Source organism: Hyla sarda, chromosome 2 (genome assembly GCF_029499605.1).
Source record: "Hyla sarda isolate aHylSar1 chromosome 2, aHylSar1.hap1, whole genome shotgun sequence".
Lineage (NCBI taxonomy): Eukaryota > Metazoa > Chordata > Amphibia > Anura > Hylidae > Hyla > Hyla sarda.
In genome coordinates, this window is record NC_079190.1 from 338,563,306 (window position 1) to 338,580,655 (window position 17,350).

General features: G+C 40.4%; 1 protein-coding gene across 12 annotated transcripts in view; it reads right to left on the bottom strand.

The window, feature by feature from the left end:
- Positions 1-2,710: 2,710 nt before the first annotated feature.
- Positions 2,711-17,350, bottom strand: part of NFASC (neurofascin) — a 154,618-nt gene continuing 139,978 nt past the window's right edge. For 5 of the 12 annotated variants that reach the window (XM_056558093.1, XM_056558083.1, XM_056558088.1 and 2 more), the window contains 3 exons: positions 15,035-15,166; positions 12,717-12,786; positions 2,712-5,720 (listed from right to left, as the gene is read on the bottom strand). In XM_056558093.1, the coding sequence (XP_056414068.1) occupies positions 5,489-5,720; positions 12,717-12,786; positions 15,035-15,166 (434 nt within the window). In that variant the 3' untranslated portion in view covers positions 2,712-5,488. Of the gene's footprint in view, positions 5,721-12,716; positions 12,787-15,034; positions 15,167-17,350 lie in introns of all 12 variants that reach the window. The other 7 variants (XM_056558084.1, XM_056558085.1, XM_056558094.1 and 4 more) reach the window with 4 other exon arrangements.

The following is a 17,350-nucleotide window of genomic DNA, read 5'->3' on the forward strand; positions in this document are numbered from 1 at the left end:
AATTCGCTCATCTCTAATCACATGCTTGAAACAATCTTATTTTACCACAATTTTGAAAGGGTGCCAATGATTTTGTCCAGCCCATTTTTGGAGTTTGGTGTGACATTATGTCCAATTTGTTTTTTTCCCTCCTTTTTTGGTTTAGTTCCAATACACACAAAGGGAATAAACATGTGTATAGCAAAACATGGTTTACTGCAATAATTTTCTGTGAGAAATACTTCATTTTATAAAAAAAATTTCAGGGGTGCCAACATTTACGGCCATGACAGTTACATTTTTTTTCTTACACTTTTTAAGGAAATTACATAAATTGTAGAGTACAGTGTATCCCCATTTAGGTTTAACAAGATAAAACTAAAGTAGAATAGTATATTATACACAGTTTGCACTAGCTTAGGTTGCACATTATGTTTAAGAAAGACATCACAAATGTGTAGGTCTGCATGGACAGAGATTGATGTTCACCTTCACCAACCTCAATTATCTCCTATAACCTTGGCAGTGCCGTCTTAAATGAAAGGCTTTCTCTATATTTATTCTAAGAAATTTGATGAATGTTGGGCCATAAGATAAACTGAGGGTTTTGATCTTCTTGATCTTATCTGGTCAATCTGTCCTTGGTTAAAGGATGTCCATAGAAGGACCTCTTCACCAATCTTTGCAGATTGATCAATATGACTATATGGAATGTATAAAAAAAGGCCTCTTCTAGCAGAAGAATAAGTGCTAATTTAAACTGCAGTATAAACTGTAGCAGGCTTAAAGGGGTACTCCATTGGCCAGCGTTCCGGCTGCGTTCGGAACATTTATTTCTGAACGCTGTGGGGGTTGGCCACTCCCTCTCATGACGTCAGACCACACCCCCTCAATGCAAGTCTATGGGACTTGCATTGAGGGGGCGTGGCCTGATGTCATGAGAGGGCGTGGGCGACCCCCCACAGCGCGCGCACAGTGTTTGGAAATAAATGTTTGTTTGCATTTGTTTTTTAAACATGGAAAGAGATGGGAGTTGTATTGGTCAGGGCACTGCTATAACATATTGTGTTCTACTACATACACTAACTATTACAATATCTTCTGTTACCGAGTTATACAAGGTTGCTGCAGTCTGAGATGTTTAGACTTATTATTTATTCTCAATAACCCATTTACCTCACTTTAATGGTACATTCACACAGGACAGAAATCGTGTGGATTTTCCATAGCCTGAAATCCCACCATGCTTGTAAAGGTAGATCTGGAGTGGCTTATCCACACCATTTTGTGCAGATTTTGGTGCAGACCTGCAAAAACTCTCATTGCCAAAAATCTTATAATACACTCCAATAGAAATTCAGATTTCTTTAAAACTCAGCATGCAGTTATGTCTTAGGCAGGTATGTAAATCATTACAGGGGTGGTGTGATTAGACACTAGGTCTTGCAACAATGGGTCGTACAAGTGCTTCCCCTGTTGCCCTATAAAATAGTGTAATTCTTGGTGAGATTGTTCACTGCTAGACATGCCTCTACGGAGCACCTGAAGACATTTTACCCTGTTAACAGACATGAGAGGGGGGCATGAACCACACTGATCACCACTTCATTTATTCTTTATGGGGATCCAATGGGGAAATATTTGGCAGCCACACAGACAATGAATTGAGCGATGCCCATGTAGGAGCGGTCCGCACCATTCGTCAACTGTCAAGATGTAAACACTCCTAGGTTTACATGTTATAGGACATGTCAGAATTTTGTGATCAGTGGGGGTCTGGCTGATCTCTAGAATGAAGGGACAGGTGTGGTCAGCACCTAAAAGCAAAGCGAGAAGTATATGGATTTAAAAAAAAATCTCTTTGACACTTTCTGCAAATCCATATACTACTCACTTTGCTTTCATGAGCGTAACTGAGCAGATTAACAAAGAAACCCCCCTATGTTCTAGCAATAACGGGGGTCTCAGCATCCTGACCCCCCACCGTCATAAGTTTTTTTTTTTTAAAGCAAAAAGTACCCTTTAATGTACATCTTTTATGTGGGGGGTGGGATTAAGGATATTTTTACCTCATAACCCACCCGTGGCCATCAGCAGCTGGTATAGTATATTGAATCCATGGGAGGATGGGGGGCCCAATTCAGATTGTTACTATGGGGCCCGGCCTTTCTTAGTTATGCCCCTGGCTGTGTACTTTACTCCCTGGCTCACAACAGTCTTCTCCCCACCTACTCTAATGCATGATGGTGGAAGCTGACCGAACAAAAATTTTGACATGTCAAAAGTTTTAGTTTTTTTCTAAATAAAAGGAACACTTTAACTAGGCAAAGGGGTAAAATAATACATTATTCTGTTTAATCAGGCAAAAAAAAATTAAATAAATGTTCTGTTGTCTATATCCTGTTAGATACTTGTTTCCGCTATGTTTTTATCTCGAGTAGAATCTCAGCGGCAGGTTATATTGACTTCAAACCTGCAAAAGCAAACTCTCTGTAGACCTGTCCATGTGAACTGTCCTAGAGCAATATGCGGGAAGCCTATTGTCTGAATTTGTGTGAGGGGCGGGAGTATCTCCAACCCCCCCCCCCCCCCCAGCACGTTCAAGCGGGGCGTCGAGTATTCGTGGGTAGGGGCGGGGGTATATAATGCCCCTGCTCCTATGACGTTTTGCGGACCCCTCCCAACCCTCCCTCTTTTTCAAATTATCCACTACAGGGTATTCCCACTAAAGGCGTGCCCTCCGTCGCGGTCATTGGGCACAAATCTGACCGTAAGCTTTAGTGTAATGTTTCATACAGGTACATATGTATTGCTGTAACCACGAGCACGAGTTTGAAGCCCTGAACACAAATATATTTTTTATGTGTTCTGTGTTTTTATTAGGCAGATTTTGTTCTTTTTCATGTTTTTTTTTAATCCAGTCTTTGCTTGCAATTTATAAGTTACATTTTGAAGTGTTTATGAAAAAAAATATGCAACAATAAATGCGTGAAAATCTTCACACATTTATTATTGGATGTAAAACTGCCCAAAACAAATACCATGTCCTTATATTTACAGGTTGGTATATTTATATTATTATTATATATTACAGAACTCAATTATGAAAAAGCAAACATTCCTTGAACCTTATAAGAAGACAGCAGTGATTCTCGCTATTGTACAAGCCAGCTGATAAGATTCGGTGCACTGTCTGTGCATGCTGGGAGTTGTAGTTTTGCAACACCTGGAGGCATCCTGTTTGGAAAACACTGCTTTTTACCAATAGTTTGGTGTAGAAAATGTTTACATTTTTGTGCATGCTACCATTACATATTTCATATAATTATAAATTATGGGAAAAATATTATATATAAATCATGGGAAAAAAAGAGAAAAAAAAAGGAATTTATTTCATTGTTTTACAGTGATTAAAAAAGACAAAAGGAGGAACAGACAAAAGACAGATAGAAACCCATTAGTGACGTTCATGCAGTTCTCTGCTCGCTCGGAACAAAAAAGAAGACAGAAATAAATATACAACAAGAGGTTCTTTAGCGAAAACACTGATATCTCATTCTTTAAGGGGCAGGACTCTTCAGCATCTAAGAGTTTACCGAGTCTCCTACTATGAGAGCGTGTTTTTCCTTCTTCTCATGAAACAGGACTGGCAAAGAAAAGGGCTGAAGAAAACGATGAGTCTCCTTATGAATGCACTGTGGGGTTTATGCTTGTTATACAATTAACCCTTCCAGTACCAAAGACCAATATGGGCTACCCGATCCTTATCATAGAGTCCAGTATTATGCGTGTGGTTAATGTACAGTGAAGACGATATAAATATATTAGTGGTATTTAAATATGGATATAAGTCAATATGTACAAGGCATACTCAAACAAAAGATATGAAGGAATCTTTAGTGCAAAAGGAGAGACAAGGCAGAGTGTGTGGTCTATAACACCAGAGGTGGGGGCATCTATGTGTGACTCTACCATTTGTTTCTGGTGATTGTTAAGGCCAGATTTGGCAAAGCTTCAGAATACAGCTTTAGATATATGAAGGCAGTGCCAGCTCCGCTTAATATGTACACACTCTGCCAAACCTGATATGTATTTACAGGTACAGCAGTGGAAGATCCAGCCTCCTCCTTGCACACCAAAGGCAATATTAGCTCAGGTTCGGCACAGGTAGCACATCTGTAAGTCCTCCTTGCACCTCAGCAATGACATTGACATACATACAACAGATGATCAGCAAGAATGCCGCACTTCCCGGGGAAACAGACATTCATATGTACACATGCACAGCGGCAATGCCAACGTTACACACATTTATACACAATCAGCAGCAGTGCCACCTCCTATGTCACAAACATTCATCATATTCACAATCATTTATACACATCCTGGGTGCTGCAAGGGTTGGGCACCCATTGTCAGTGATGGCCTCATCCCTCAACTACTATTTCACAAAACAAAAAAGAAAAGGAGAAAGATGGGTGATCTGGAAAAAAAAAAAAACAGAGGACATAGATGGACATATTTCTGCATAGATTGTTAGTGGCACAAAGAGTAAGGATGGATGTATGTATATAATGGAGGACGCATATGTCCTTAGTACCATTTCCTTTGTTCCTCTGGTAGGGTTAAATGTGTGGCTCTGCTTTTATCCTTCTGGCAGCAAACAGATCAATAGCCGAAGTCTGCCCTTGGGAAATCAGACAATGAGATATGTTAAGGTAGCAGCTACAATCAATGGACGACAGCTCCATGATGTTGGGGCATGTCCACTGGCAGTGCCAGGCTCCCACAAGTTATAGCTGTGGATTCAATACTGTCCTGAGGGAAATGAGGATGAAGCAACACAAATCCAGAGTGCCTTATTGCCCTATACAGTCTATATTACAGAATACCCTGGAGCACAAAAAAAAAAAAAAAGTTCACATTAAAAATAGGAGGTAGGGGAAAATTAATAGTTAACATAACCTCTTTGCTCGATGGGGATTAGTTAAAGAGATGTTTTAGATCACCCATCCCATTGCTTTCTGATATTGCAAAGTAAAAAAAAAAAGTTCCTTTCATCCCAATCAGAAGTTGTCACTGACGGGGCAAATCTACGATCTTTAGGTGAAAGACTGTAATTCTTTGTTTCGTAGAATGAATCCTGTAGAGTCACATCAGACAGCTGTGATTATAAGGTCACCGTCTCCCTCCCGTGGAACTGAATGGAACTATAGTCAATAGATTGCAAGGCATGGCTAAGGGAGATGTCCCAGCAGGTAATACTGTGTATGTAGCTTGGACAAAGACTGTAGCAGCTGTAGAAGAGGATAGCCGTCCATGATTCCATGTCTCTTGGCTGTTTTCACAACTGCAGATGAGGTTGTTGGAATAGTAGCAATCTGTGCAGACGCATATTTCCTATTGTAATCTAGCTTGGTGGAAAGGGTATCTTTTGTTCCCAGGAGAGTTTAGAGGCAAAGACATGGAGGTGGTAGTATCTGAGACTGGATGGGAGGTGGAAATTGTCCTATGCCAGGGAATATATGGCATTGACCGGTGAGGTGGCTTCTGAACTTTCATTACCTTCTGTCTCATCCTTGTCTTTTTTAACTGTATATTGCCCTATAAAGGAGCCATCTTCATTAAACTGTCCTTCTCCTCCTTCACCATAGTCGACAAGACTGTCATCGCTCTCCTGTTGTTTGATGGTTCCGTCTATCGAAGTCTGACTGCCCTGAAGTGGTTTGTTGTCTTCATCACTAGAAAAGAACAAGGAACAAGTATATTTATGCTGGACAACCTAGTAGGTGTAGGATCTTAGCTTCCATGAGACTGGGAATGTGATGGTAAGTATAACTGTTCGGTTGGACTTTGTTAACAAACCATTGATCAGTGAGAAAATAGCACTGAGTGGTAAAAGTTAAGGGAAATGACAGTGTTACAGTTGGTGACAAAACAGTAATATTGAAAACGGAATTAAAACGGAAAAAATGCAGACCTAGCGACAGAATATAACAGTGGAGGAGTTCCAAGCTCTTTACCCCTAGGGTCCAGAAGGGTCCTAACAGCACACCTGAATTGATGTAATACTGTAGTGGTTACACTGATCTGTTATGCATGAGATGCAGCGTTAGAGCTGCCGCCGAGCTTCCTAGTGTTAAAGGAACAGGGAGGAAAGTACATTGCCCAGCACCCTATGCTAGCCATCAACTGCAGATGGCCTTCAGTGCTGAGAAAGGCAAATTGTATATAAATGCACAAAATATGCTGAGTTTGGCGTTTTGTTTTTTGGCATGTAGAAAAATTGGACGATGCAGTGGTTTGCAGATACAGTAAATGAGAATTGAAATGCTGGACATGCCCTGAAACCTTTCACGCCTGGTATAATGTGTGACTTTTAGTTATCCATGAGAATATATTTCAGAATAAATATCAGCACTGAGCTGCATACTACTTATGTAATCTAACATTCAATGATGCCTTACTCATGCAGTATGTGGATCCGTTTTTAATTAAAACTGGGATTTGAAGCCAAATAAATGTTGTTAAATTGCTGTTTTTGGCTTTCCCAAAAAAACACCCTCAAAAACGTAATATCTGTATTATTTGAATGGCTAAGCGTGTCATTTACACAAGGTATAATCTGCTATTTGAGTTTCATTTTTATGCAGATTTGGAAATATTTTATAATTGTTTACCTAATTTCTTAGTTGGAAAATGTGCTAAGTGTAACTAAGCCCATGGTTAGATAGGGTTAGTCATCAGGATTCCAGGCATACTTTTTATCTCTATTGTCCTTTTGTTATTATGCAAATGAGGCTCAAAAGCAAGAACCCAGGTAAGTTCAGGTCATGTCCTGTAATTCACTGCATCCATGCCTGCTTGCACCCTAGTGGATGTCACTTTAAGGGAAGTAGGCATGGAGGTGGTGAATAAGAGGTGATGGGCTGGACTACCTGGCCTTTTGATGTACCGGGGAACACACCCTGGACACTTGAGCATCATTTACATGTTAACAAAAAAGCTTATTTCTGGAAAATAAAAATTACAATGGAAATAAGAAACCCTATATAGCCATGGGCTTATTCAATGCTAACTAATACTAACATTAGGTAAATGAAAGGATATCGTGTTTCATCACAGGCCTTACTCCAGTGGAATTCTCCCACCGAAGCACTGCAGTTGTGACTGTGGTATAAACACTTCTGAAAGTGAAGGTTTTACTGAACAACACAGCAAAAACCCAAGATCACTCCAAAGAAATCTGTAACAAGGTTACTGGAATGTACTACTCAGGAGGTTGATAAATATCCTTCATAGTACAGTTAGCTGAAACATTAAACAAAGCGTATGGCACAGCTCCCAAAGACAGACTGGCAAAGTGCGAAATTATTAAGAAAACTAGAGCAATTCTGAAGGAATCACACGTTTTCATGACTACGACAGGAGAGACTGTGCATACAACAACTTTATGGCAAAGAGGAAGCCATTCCTGGTATCACAAAAAATCGGCACACCAATGTGCATGTAAGTGCTTGGCGATGAAATGTATTAATCTATGTTCCAGAGGATATAGCTGTGCAGCTGTACAGTTACTTAGCAACATTTTGGGCCAAGGTCTTTCATCAGGCTGAAGTGAGAGCTTCCCAGATAAAGAATGGTGTGAATGGTGTGAAGAGCTTTCAGTGTGTGGAAGGCATGTATTATTACATTTAGTCACCAAACATTTACACTTCAGTGCCTGGCCATTTGTGTGAACTACCAGGGGCAAGCACCCTTGCCTGCACCTTAAAACAAGTCAAAATTACAGAGACATTACTTAAAAGGCGTACTCCCATGGAAAACTTTTTTTTTCTTTTCTTAATCAACTGGTGCCAGAAAGTTAAACAGATTTGTAAATCACTTCTATTAAAAATCTTAATCCTTCCAGTACTTTTTAGGGGCTGTATACTAAAGAGAAATCCAAAAAAGAAATGTATTTCCTCTGATGTCATGGCCACAGTGCTCTCTGCTGTCCATTTTAGGAACTGTCCAGAGCAGCATATGTTTGCTATGGGGATTTTCTCCTACTCTGGACAGTTCCTAAAATGGACAGCAGAGAGCACTGTGGTCATGACATCAGAGGAAATGCATTTCTTTTTTGGATTTCTCTTTAGTATACAGCCCCTAAAAAGTACTGGAAGGATTAAGATTTTTTTTAATAGAAGTAATTTACAAATCTGTTTAACTTTCTGGCACCAGTTGATTTAAAAAATAAATAAAAAAAGGTTTCCACGGGAGTACTCCTTTAAGCTACCTGTAAACTGCTGTGTCTTGAAGGAGGTAAAGGTGTACAACATCTAAATATCACAAAGGGTACAAATACACATTTATGTATCCCTCTGCTGCAGTCAGTACATGTTTTCCAAAATAAACAAGACACACAAGGACCCAGGAGACTAAAGGAAGGGATGGACAACTCTTTAACAGACTTTCTTTTCATGGGTGCATCACCTGTCAATTATATAGCAAACTATAGGCTTCTGCTTGCATTTTTTAGAGCAGGGGCCCCAACCTTTTGTATCTTGTGAGCCACATTCATCTTTGAGTCATGGTTAGAAGAGAAAAAATTTGGCAAGACAAAAAATATTAAAATTGCAAACTTTGCTTATAAATATTTTAGTGTTAAATGTGACACTAAAATTTATAGGATCCAAGTTGGCACTATCTTGTGGTTATGGATATGTCTGTAATAATGTCAGTGGCCAGTATATATGGAAAACTGAATTCTATAGTGAGCCAGCAGTAGGTAACAAGTCCCATGTGGTTCCTGCCAATGGTTAGGGTCCACTGCTCTAGAGACTAGAATAGTTTTTTATCCATTCCCCTTTTTAGTTAAAACAGGTACAGCATGCAGCTGAGGGAAAAACCTGACACATGAGGGCTCTACTATATGCGATACTTTAGGTTATTTCTAAAAACTGTAAAATACACAATTCTATTCTACAAGCTACATTAGTATAAATTAAACAGATTATTTTGTATTAACAAATAAGCTACAGTCATGGGCGTAAATGTTGGCACTCCTGAAGTATTTCTCACAGAAAAGGATTGCAGTAACACATGTTTTGCTATACAAACACGTTTATTCCCTTTGTGTGTATTGGAACTAAACCAAAAAAGGGAGGAAAAAAGCAAATTGGACATAATGTCACACCAAACTCCAAAAATGGGCTGGACAAAATTATTGGCACCCTTTAAAAATTGTGGAAAAATAAGATTGTTTCAAGCATGTGATGCTCCTTTAAACTCACCTGGGGCAAGTAACAGATGTGGGCAATATAAAAATCACACCTGAAAACATAAAAGGAGAGAAGTTCACTTAGTCTTTGCATTGTGTGTCTGTGTGTGGCACACTAAGTATGGACAACAGAAAGAGGAGCATAGAACTGTCCGAGGACTTGAGACCAAAATTGTGGAAAAATATCAACAATCTCAAGGTTACAAGTCCATCTCCAGAGATCTAGATTTGCTTTTGTCCACAGTGCGCAACATTATGAAGAAGTCTGCAACCCATGGCACTGTAGCTAATCTTCCTGGGCGTGGACAGAAGAGAAAAATTGATGAAAGGTGTCTACGCAGGATAGTCCGGATGGTGGATAAGCAGCCCCAAACAAGTTCCAAAGATATTCAAGCTGTCCTGCAGGATCAGGGAGCATCAGTGTTAGCACTAACTATACGTCGACATTTAAATTAAATGCTATGGCAGGAGACCCAGGAGGACCCCACTGCTGACACAGAGACATAAAAAAGCAAGACTACATTTTGCCAAAATGGACTTGAGTAAGCCAAAATACTTCTGGGAAAACATCTTTTTGGTAAAGCACATCATTCTACTGTTTACCGAAAACGGAATGAGGCCTACAAAGAAAAGTACACGGTACCTACAGTGAGGTTGTTTTGCTGCCTCTGGCACTGGGTGCCTTGAATGTGTGCAAGGCATCATGAAATCTGAGGATTACCAACGGATTTTGGGTCACACTGTACAGTCCAGTGTCAGAAAGCTGAGTTTGAGTCCAAGATCTTGGGTCTGCCAGCAGGACAATGACCCCAAACATACGTCAAAAAGCACCCAGAAATGGATGGCAACAAAGCGCTGGAGAGTTCTGAAGTGGCCAGCAATGAGTCCAGATCTACATCCCATTGAACACCTGTGGAGAGATCTTAAAACTGCTGTTGGGAAAAGGCACCCTTCCAATAAGAGAGACCTGGAGCAGTTTGCAGAGGAAGAGTGGTCCAACATTCCGGCTGAGAGGTGTAAGAAGCTTATTGATGGTTATAGGAAGCGACTGATTTCAGTTATTGTTTCCAAAAGGGTGTGCAACCAAATATAAAGTTAAGGGTGCCAATAATTTTGTCCAGCCCATTTTTGGAGTTTGGTGTGACATTATGTCCAATTTGCTTTTTTTCCTCCCTTTTTTGGTTTAGTTCCAATACACACAAAGGGAATAAAGATGTTTATAGCAAAACATGTGTTACTGCAATCCTTTTCTGTGAGAAATACTTCATTTTCTAGAAAAATTTCAAGGGTGCCAACATTTACAGCCATGACTGTATAATCAGCTAAAGTTAAGGGGATTAAAGTGGATAACATTAAGTTAGTAACAGTAGCTTTAAGCCCCAAGGCAAAAAGGATTTATCCTACCTTCCGAAAAACCTTCATGGAACAAATGGATATATGAGCATATTTTATGAAGAGAAGTGACAGGGCCATATGTGATAGAATAGAAAGAGATGAGAGACAAGTGGAGGGAGAGAGAAGCAGACACTGTAATAACAGTAAGAGACACCATGTTGCTATCACATGGACATATATGCTAAGAATGATCACTTTAGAGAATATGACGCAGGGTTGCACATAACACTGTGGCTCATGAAAAATGTATGTCCTGTGACGTCATGTTAAAATCAAGTTTAGGTAGTTAGGTCTGGAAATGTATCCAGCTTTGCTCTTTTACTGGTAGCATCATTCAACAAGGATTTGGATGGAGAGGCACTAATATGTCCAAGCCATTCTTAGAGATAGTCCATACATTCAATTATTTGAGAAGGTTGTTTCAGGACTTCAGGGAGGTGTTTGTTACACACAAAGCACAGAGGGTGACACGTAGGCAGTGACGTCCCCTCACCTGTGCTCCTTCCTGGGTAGCGAGTGGGAGACAAAGGCACAGTCGTTACATGCACAGGCCGGTCTTGGACAGCGGTGGAGGACTGTCCTGTGTGTGACACTGTAAACCGTTGTGTTGGGCACTGAACAAGTGTAACATTGAGATACTAAGGAACGGTGGTATTTTTTTATTAAACATTTTGTTTATGTGGACAATAAGAAAAATCTGTGCAGTAGAAATACGTAATGTGTTTTATGTACAAAATAATGATCATTGTAAATAACAGTCTACAGAAATGTTGACACTTTGTTCATGTATGTATGTAATTATGTATTATGTATAGTGCACATTTTGTATGTATGTACACTGCTCAAAAAATAAAGGGAACACTTAAACAACACAATGTAACTCCAAGTAAATCACACTGTCCACTCAGGAAGCAACACTGATTGACAATCAATTTCACATGCTGTTGTGCAAATGGAACAGACAACAGGTGGCAATTATAGGGAATTAGCAAGACACCCCCCAATAAAGGAGTGGTTCTGCAGATGGTGACCACAGACCACTTCTCAGTTCCTATGCTTCCTGGCTGATGTTTTGGTCACTTTTGAATGCTGGCGATGGTTTCTCTCTAGTGGTAGCATGAGACGGAGTCTACAACCCACACAAGTGGCTCAGGTAGTGCAGCTCATCCAGGATGGCACATCAATGTGAGCTGTGGCAAGAAGGTTTGCTATGTCTGTCAGCGTAGTGTCCAGAGCATAGAGGTGCTATCAGGAGACAGGCCAGTACATCAGGAGACGTGGAGGAGGCCATAGGAGGGAAACAACCCAGCAACAGGACCGCTACCTCTGCCTTTGTGCAAGGAGGAACACTGCCAGAGCCCTGCAAAATGACCTCCAGCAGGCCACAAATGTGCATGTGTCCACTCAAACAGTCAGAAACAGACTCCAGGAGGGTGGTATGAGGGCCCGACATCCACAGGCGGGGGTTGTGCTTATAGCACAACACCGTGCAGGACGTTTGGCATTTGCCAGATAACAGTGTGTCAGCAGTTCCTGCAAGAGGAAGGCATTGATGCTATGGACTGGCCCGCCCATTCCCCAGACCTGAATCCGATTGAGTACATCTGGGACATCATGTCTCGCTCCATCCACCAACGCTGCGTTGCACCACGGAATGTCCAGGAGGACATCCCTCAGGAGACCATCCACCACCATATCAGGAGCTTGCCCAGGCGTTGTAGGGAGGTCATACGGGCACATGGAGGCCACGCACCCTACTCAGACTCATTTTGACTTGTTTTAAGGACATTACATCAAAGTTGGATCAGCCTGTAGTGTGGTTTTCCACTTTGATTTTGAGTGTGACTCCATATCCAGACCTCCAAGGGTTGATAAATTTGATTTCCATTGATAATTTTTGTGTGATTTTGTTGTCAGCACATTCAACTATGTAAAGACGAAAGTATTTCATACAATTAGTTCATTCATTCAGATCTAGGATGTGCTATCTTAGTGTTCCCTTTATTTTTTTGAGCAGCATATGTATGTAAGCATGTATGAATGTCTTGATCTATTACTCTACATAAATTTCTTTTCTTACCTGTAGTCAAATGAACCATCTTCATCTTTTTGATCTTCAGGGCCTAGAGCCACTTCTTTCTTTTCCCTCACTGAAGGGTATAAACAAAAAGGTCACTCTTATTTGTGTCACTCGTCAAACAAAAATGTTTGAATCTGATTTATATTGGTTTAATTTCTTAATTCTTTCATATACTGTTAAACAACTCAGCTCTAAATGCATGCTTAAGCTAGCCAAATACACTAGTTTGGTGTTTTTGGTAACTGTATTGTTCTGAAAAGCTGCCATGTTTGACAACCTATTTAAACTTTTTGTTACAAGAGTCTTCTATACCTGGTCATAGGGTGTCCTGTTGCTAGGACCCCCAGCAATCATATTTTAAACTGTGTGGAAACCTCACAGCAAGTGTTCTATTCTCCTGTAGATAAAATGTATCAGCACACAGGTTCACCAATATTATATAAATGTTCCCCTTATTTGGTGAATCTGGTAAGGACCAATATAAACCACATGAATTCACTGATCCATCTGGACATATGTCAAAGATTCAAGTTAGGTGTTGTATGGTGTGGGAACGTTTTTATGGTATACAAAAGCTTCTAAATACAGATTGAACATTGTGCATATGAATAGTGTTGTTTACTATGTGCATTGTTTATTGGCCACATGCTAGCCTTCTCTACATGGATGTCTGCAGAAATCTTTCCAAGGATGAGCATTTTATGGGGAGACTTCACTACTTTAAACTCATGCAGATAGGGAATAAGTGTTTAATTGCGAGAGGTCTGACTGCTGAGACCTCTTGTGATCAGAACAGGGCCCTGTCTCTCCTTCTGCATAGAGCGGCATGTCAACACAGGCTCCATGCATTCTCTATGGGAGAGCAAGAGATACACAAGCGATGTACTTCACTGCTCCCATTGACAATGCATAGATAGATAGATATGGAATAGCTAGTTAGATAGATAAATAGATAGATAAAAACATAGATGATACATAGATTGATATGAGATAGATAAATAGATATATAGATGGATGTGTGATAGATGGAGAAATATATTAAGAGAGATAGAAAGATAGATATGATGTGGATAGATGTTAGATAGATAAATAATTATGAGATGGATACACTGATAGATATGATATAGATAGAAAGATATTCTTACACCCCAATGAGAGTGGACCAGCTGTACCATTTACTGGTTTGTCTTAGGGACAAACTTTAAAGTGGATTCCCTTTGAAGTATTTCCCTGGTTTTCACCCTTTATCCCGCTCCAGGAATGCGGAAACAGGACTTCAGCCGCAGGAGAGATACCCGTTTGCTAATATACAGGCAGACTGGGCGAGCTGACGCTGTAGATGGTAATAACGCAGCAAAATGAGCCTTATGTAGCAGAGCTAAGGTCGTGTTTGTAGCATTACTGAATAGTTCAAAAGCAGCCAGGTAGTGTTAACTAGCTCAGAATGCAGAGGCGTGGTCGACAGTCCAGGTGATTCACAGGAGAATCAGCAAGGTACCGAGGTATCAGACAAAAGCAGGGTCAGAAAAACAGGCTAAGGTCAGAAACACAGGATCACAGAAATAGCAGACAGACACCTTCGCTGTGTGGATACACAATGTTGCTAAGGCACAAAGAACTGGTGCAGCAGGATTATATAGTTGGTGACTGGTAGGGATTGTAGGAGAGCAGGAATCAGGGACATGCACAAACCCTTAAAGGATCAGTACATGCATGTGCACTAGAAACTTGCTGCCTGAAGAAAGTTCAGATCTTGCGGTGAGGAGGGAGAACTTAGCGCACAACTTGGCCAAGGTAAGCAGTGGGATGTGCTGCACATTAGCGGCAACCAACCACTGTCGTTACAGATAGGAGATAGAGCTATATTAGAGAGAGAGGACAGACGGACATTCTCCTACCTGAATGAGAGCAGACATTTTATCTTCCCTGTACTGAACACAGGAGGAAAGGTGAAACGTGAGGATCTGCACTTGGATCATTTCTTCTAGGGACCTAAAACATTCCCCCGGGGAACGTGTAGCAGTCATTTTTGAGTGCTCCCAGCAGGACCATGTGAGAGGAACCAAAAACTGCTTCCTGTCACAGGACACTACACAGGGAGCAGGAGAAGCCTTCACAGCTGTCAGGTGCTGTTGACAGCTCCTTGCTCTCTGTCCGTATGAGGATGGAGGGAAATTTTGGGACACACTATATTTAGCAGCACACCCATGCTTCTCAAAAAGCCACTTATAGCAACTAGCACAATAAATTGAGGAATGTTTTATATGTATGTTGTCAAGAAACCATTTGAGGAAACTGTTGAAGTATGTGCCCCTTACCTGGGTATTTTCCTCCCCGACTCCTCTTGATAAAGCAAACGATCAGTAAGATGAGCACCAAAAGAGCAATTGCACACATGAGTCCAATGAACCAGCCCTGTGTAGCAATGTCCACCTGGTTTTTTGTATACGCTGTCAAAGAAAGGCAAAAGATCGGTTAAAAAAGACTTCTGCATATCCCATGCATGGAGGTAACACTGATGACATGTACAGTATAACAAAAAAACACAAAATTAACACAGAGAAAGAAAAAAGTTTAAATAGTAGCATTAAAAGAATGATGAAACGCTGTAAATCACAGATTTGTGGAATACTGATCCCCAACCTTGTCTTTCAAGCAACTCAGACAGTGCAGTCTTTTTAGGATCTCTTTACAGCAAAGAAGTTGGCTACGTATGAGTCAGGAAGATTCTCTGGAGCTCATGTGAAGAGACCAAGAAATTCAGTTTTTTGGGGGGGCTGTTGAGGACCAGAGATGGGAAATCCTCTAATTAAATATTCAAGAGCAAGAGGAAATCAGAAGAGAACAGTTCTTAACCAGTGATGGAACAATGAAAGAAACATCTACATCAAACCCACACGCTGCAGGTAACATCATCAGCAATATAACATACATGCAACAATGAGAATGATGGTGAATCATGTACAAACGTACGGAGGCATAAATAATCTTCACATTAAAAACCAAGGAATATCTATGCATACATTTCTTAATCTACTCACATTGACCTGAGCCATTTCAGATGATGCACAAGACGACTGGCCACACTCATATTTTACATAAGATTACATATTTTACATAAGATTATGAGAAGATTCAATTTACATGAGTTGATCTACTTGCTTTTGTTACACTTTTGAGATTTATTAGTACAATGTATAATATATATATATATATATATATATATTAATTATTATAATGCAAATAATGCACCTGGGGCGTTAAAACCCAAGGGCAGAATATAGAATATTTGATACAGTCCTAACCTCAGTATCTAATAAAAGGGATTTACAGATAATCATCTTAGAGGACTTAAAGGTGTCCAGACAATGTAATAGAGCAGCAGGAAATACTAGTAGAATGCTTGGATGTATAGGGAGAGGTATAAGCAGTAGAAAGAGAGAAGTGCTCATGCCGCTGTACAGAACACTGGTGAGACCTCACTTGGAATATTGTGCGCAGTACTGGAGACCGTATGTATATATAATGTACACACACAGTCGTGGCCGTAAATGTTGGCACCCCTGACATTTTTCGAGAAAATGAAGTATTTCTCACAGAAAATTATTACAGTGACACATGTTTTGCTATACACATGTATATTCCCATTGTGTGTATTGGAACTAAACCAAAAAAGGGAGGAAAAAAAGCAAATTGGACATAATGTCACACCAAACTCCAAAAATGGGCTGGACAAAATTATTGGCACCCTTCCAAAATTGTGGAAAAATAAGATTGTTTCAAGCATGTGATGCTCCTTTAAACGTATCTGGGGCAAGTATCAGGTGTGGGCAATATACAAACCCCACCTGAAAGCATAAAAGGTGAGAAGTTCACTTAGTCTTTGCATTGTGCATCTGTGTGTGCCACACTAAGCATGGACAACAGAAAGAGGAGAAGAGAACTGTCTGAAGACTTGAGAACCAAAATTGTGGAAAAATATCCACAATCTCAAGGTTACAAGTCCATCTCCAGAGATCTAGATTTGCCTTTGTCCACAGTGCGCAACTTTATCAAGAAGTTGGCAACCCATGGCACTGTAGCCAGTGCTAATCTCCCTGGGCGTGGACGGAAGAGAAAATTTTATGAAAGGTGTCAACACAGGATAGTCCGAATGGTGGATAAGCAGCCCCAAACAAGTTCCAAAGATATTCAGTGCGAACTATCCGTCGACATTTAATTGAAATGAAACACTATGGCAGGAGACCCAGGAGGACCACACTGCTGGCATAGAGACATACAAAAAAAAGCAAGACTACATTTTAATAAATTAAATTGAGTAAGCCAAAATCCTTCTGGGAAAACGTCTTGTGGACAGATGAGACCAAGATAGAGCTTTTTGGTAAAGCACATCATTCTACTGTTTACGGAAAAAGGAATGAGGCCTACAAAGAAAATAACACAGTACCTACAGTGAAATATGGTGAAGGTTAAATCATGTTTTGGGGTTATTTTGCTGCCTCTGGCACTGGGTGCCTTGAATGTGTGCAAGACATCATGAAATCTGAGGATTACCACTGTACAGCCCAGTGTCAGAAATTTGGGTTTGAGTCCGAGATCTTGGGTCTTCCAGAAGGACAATGACCCCAAACATA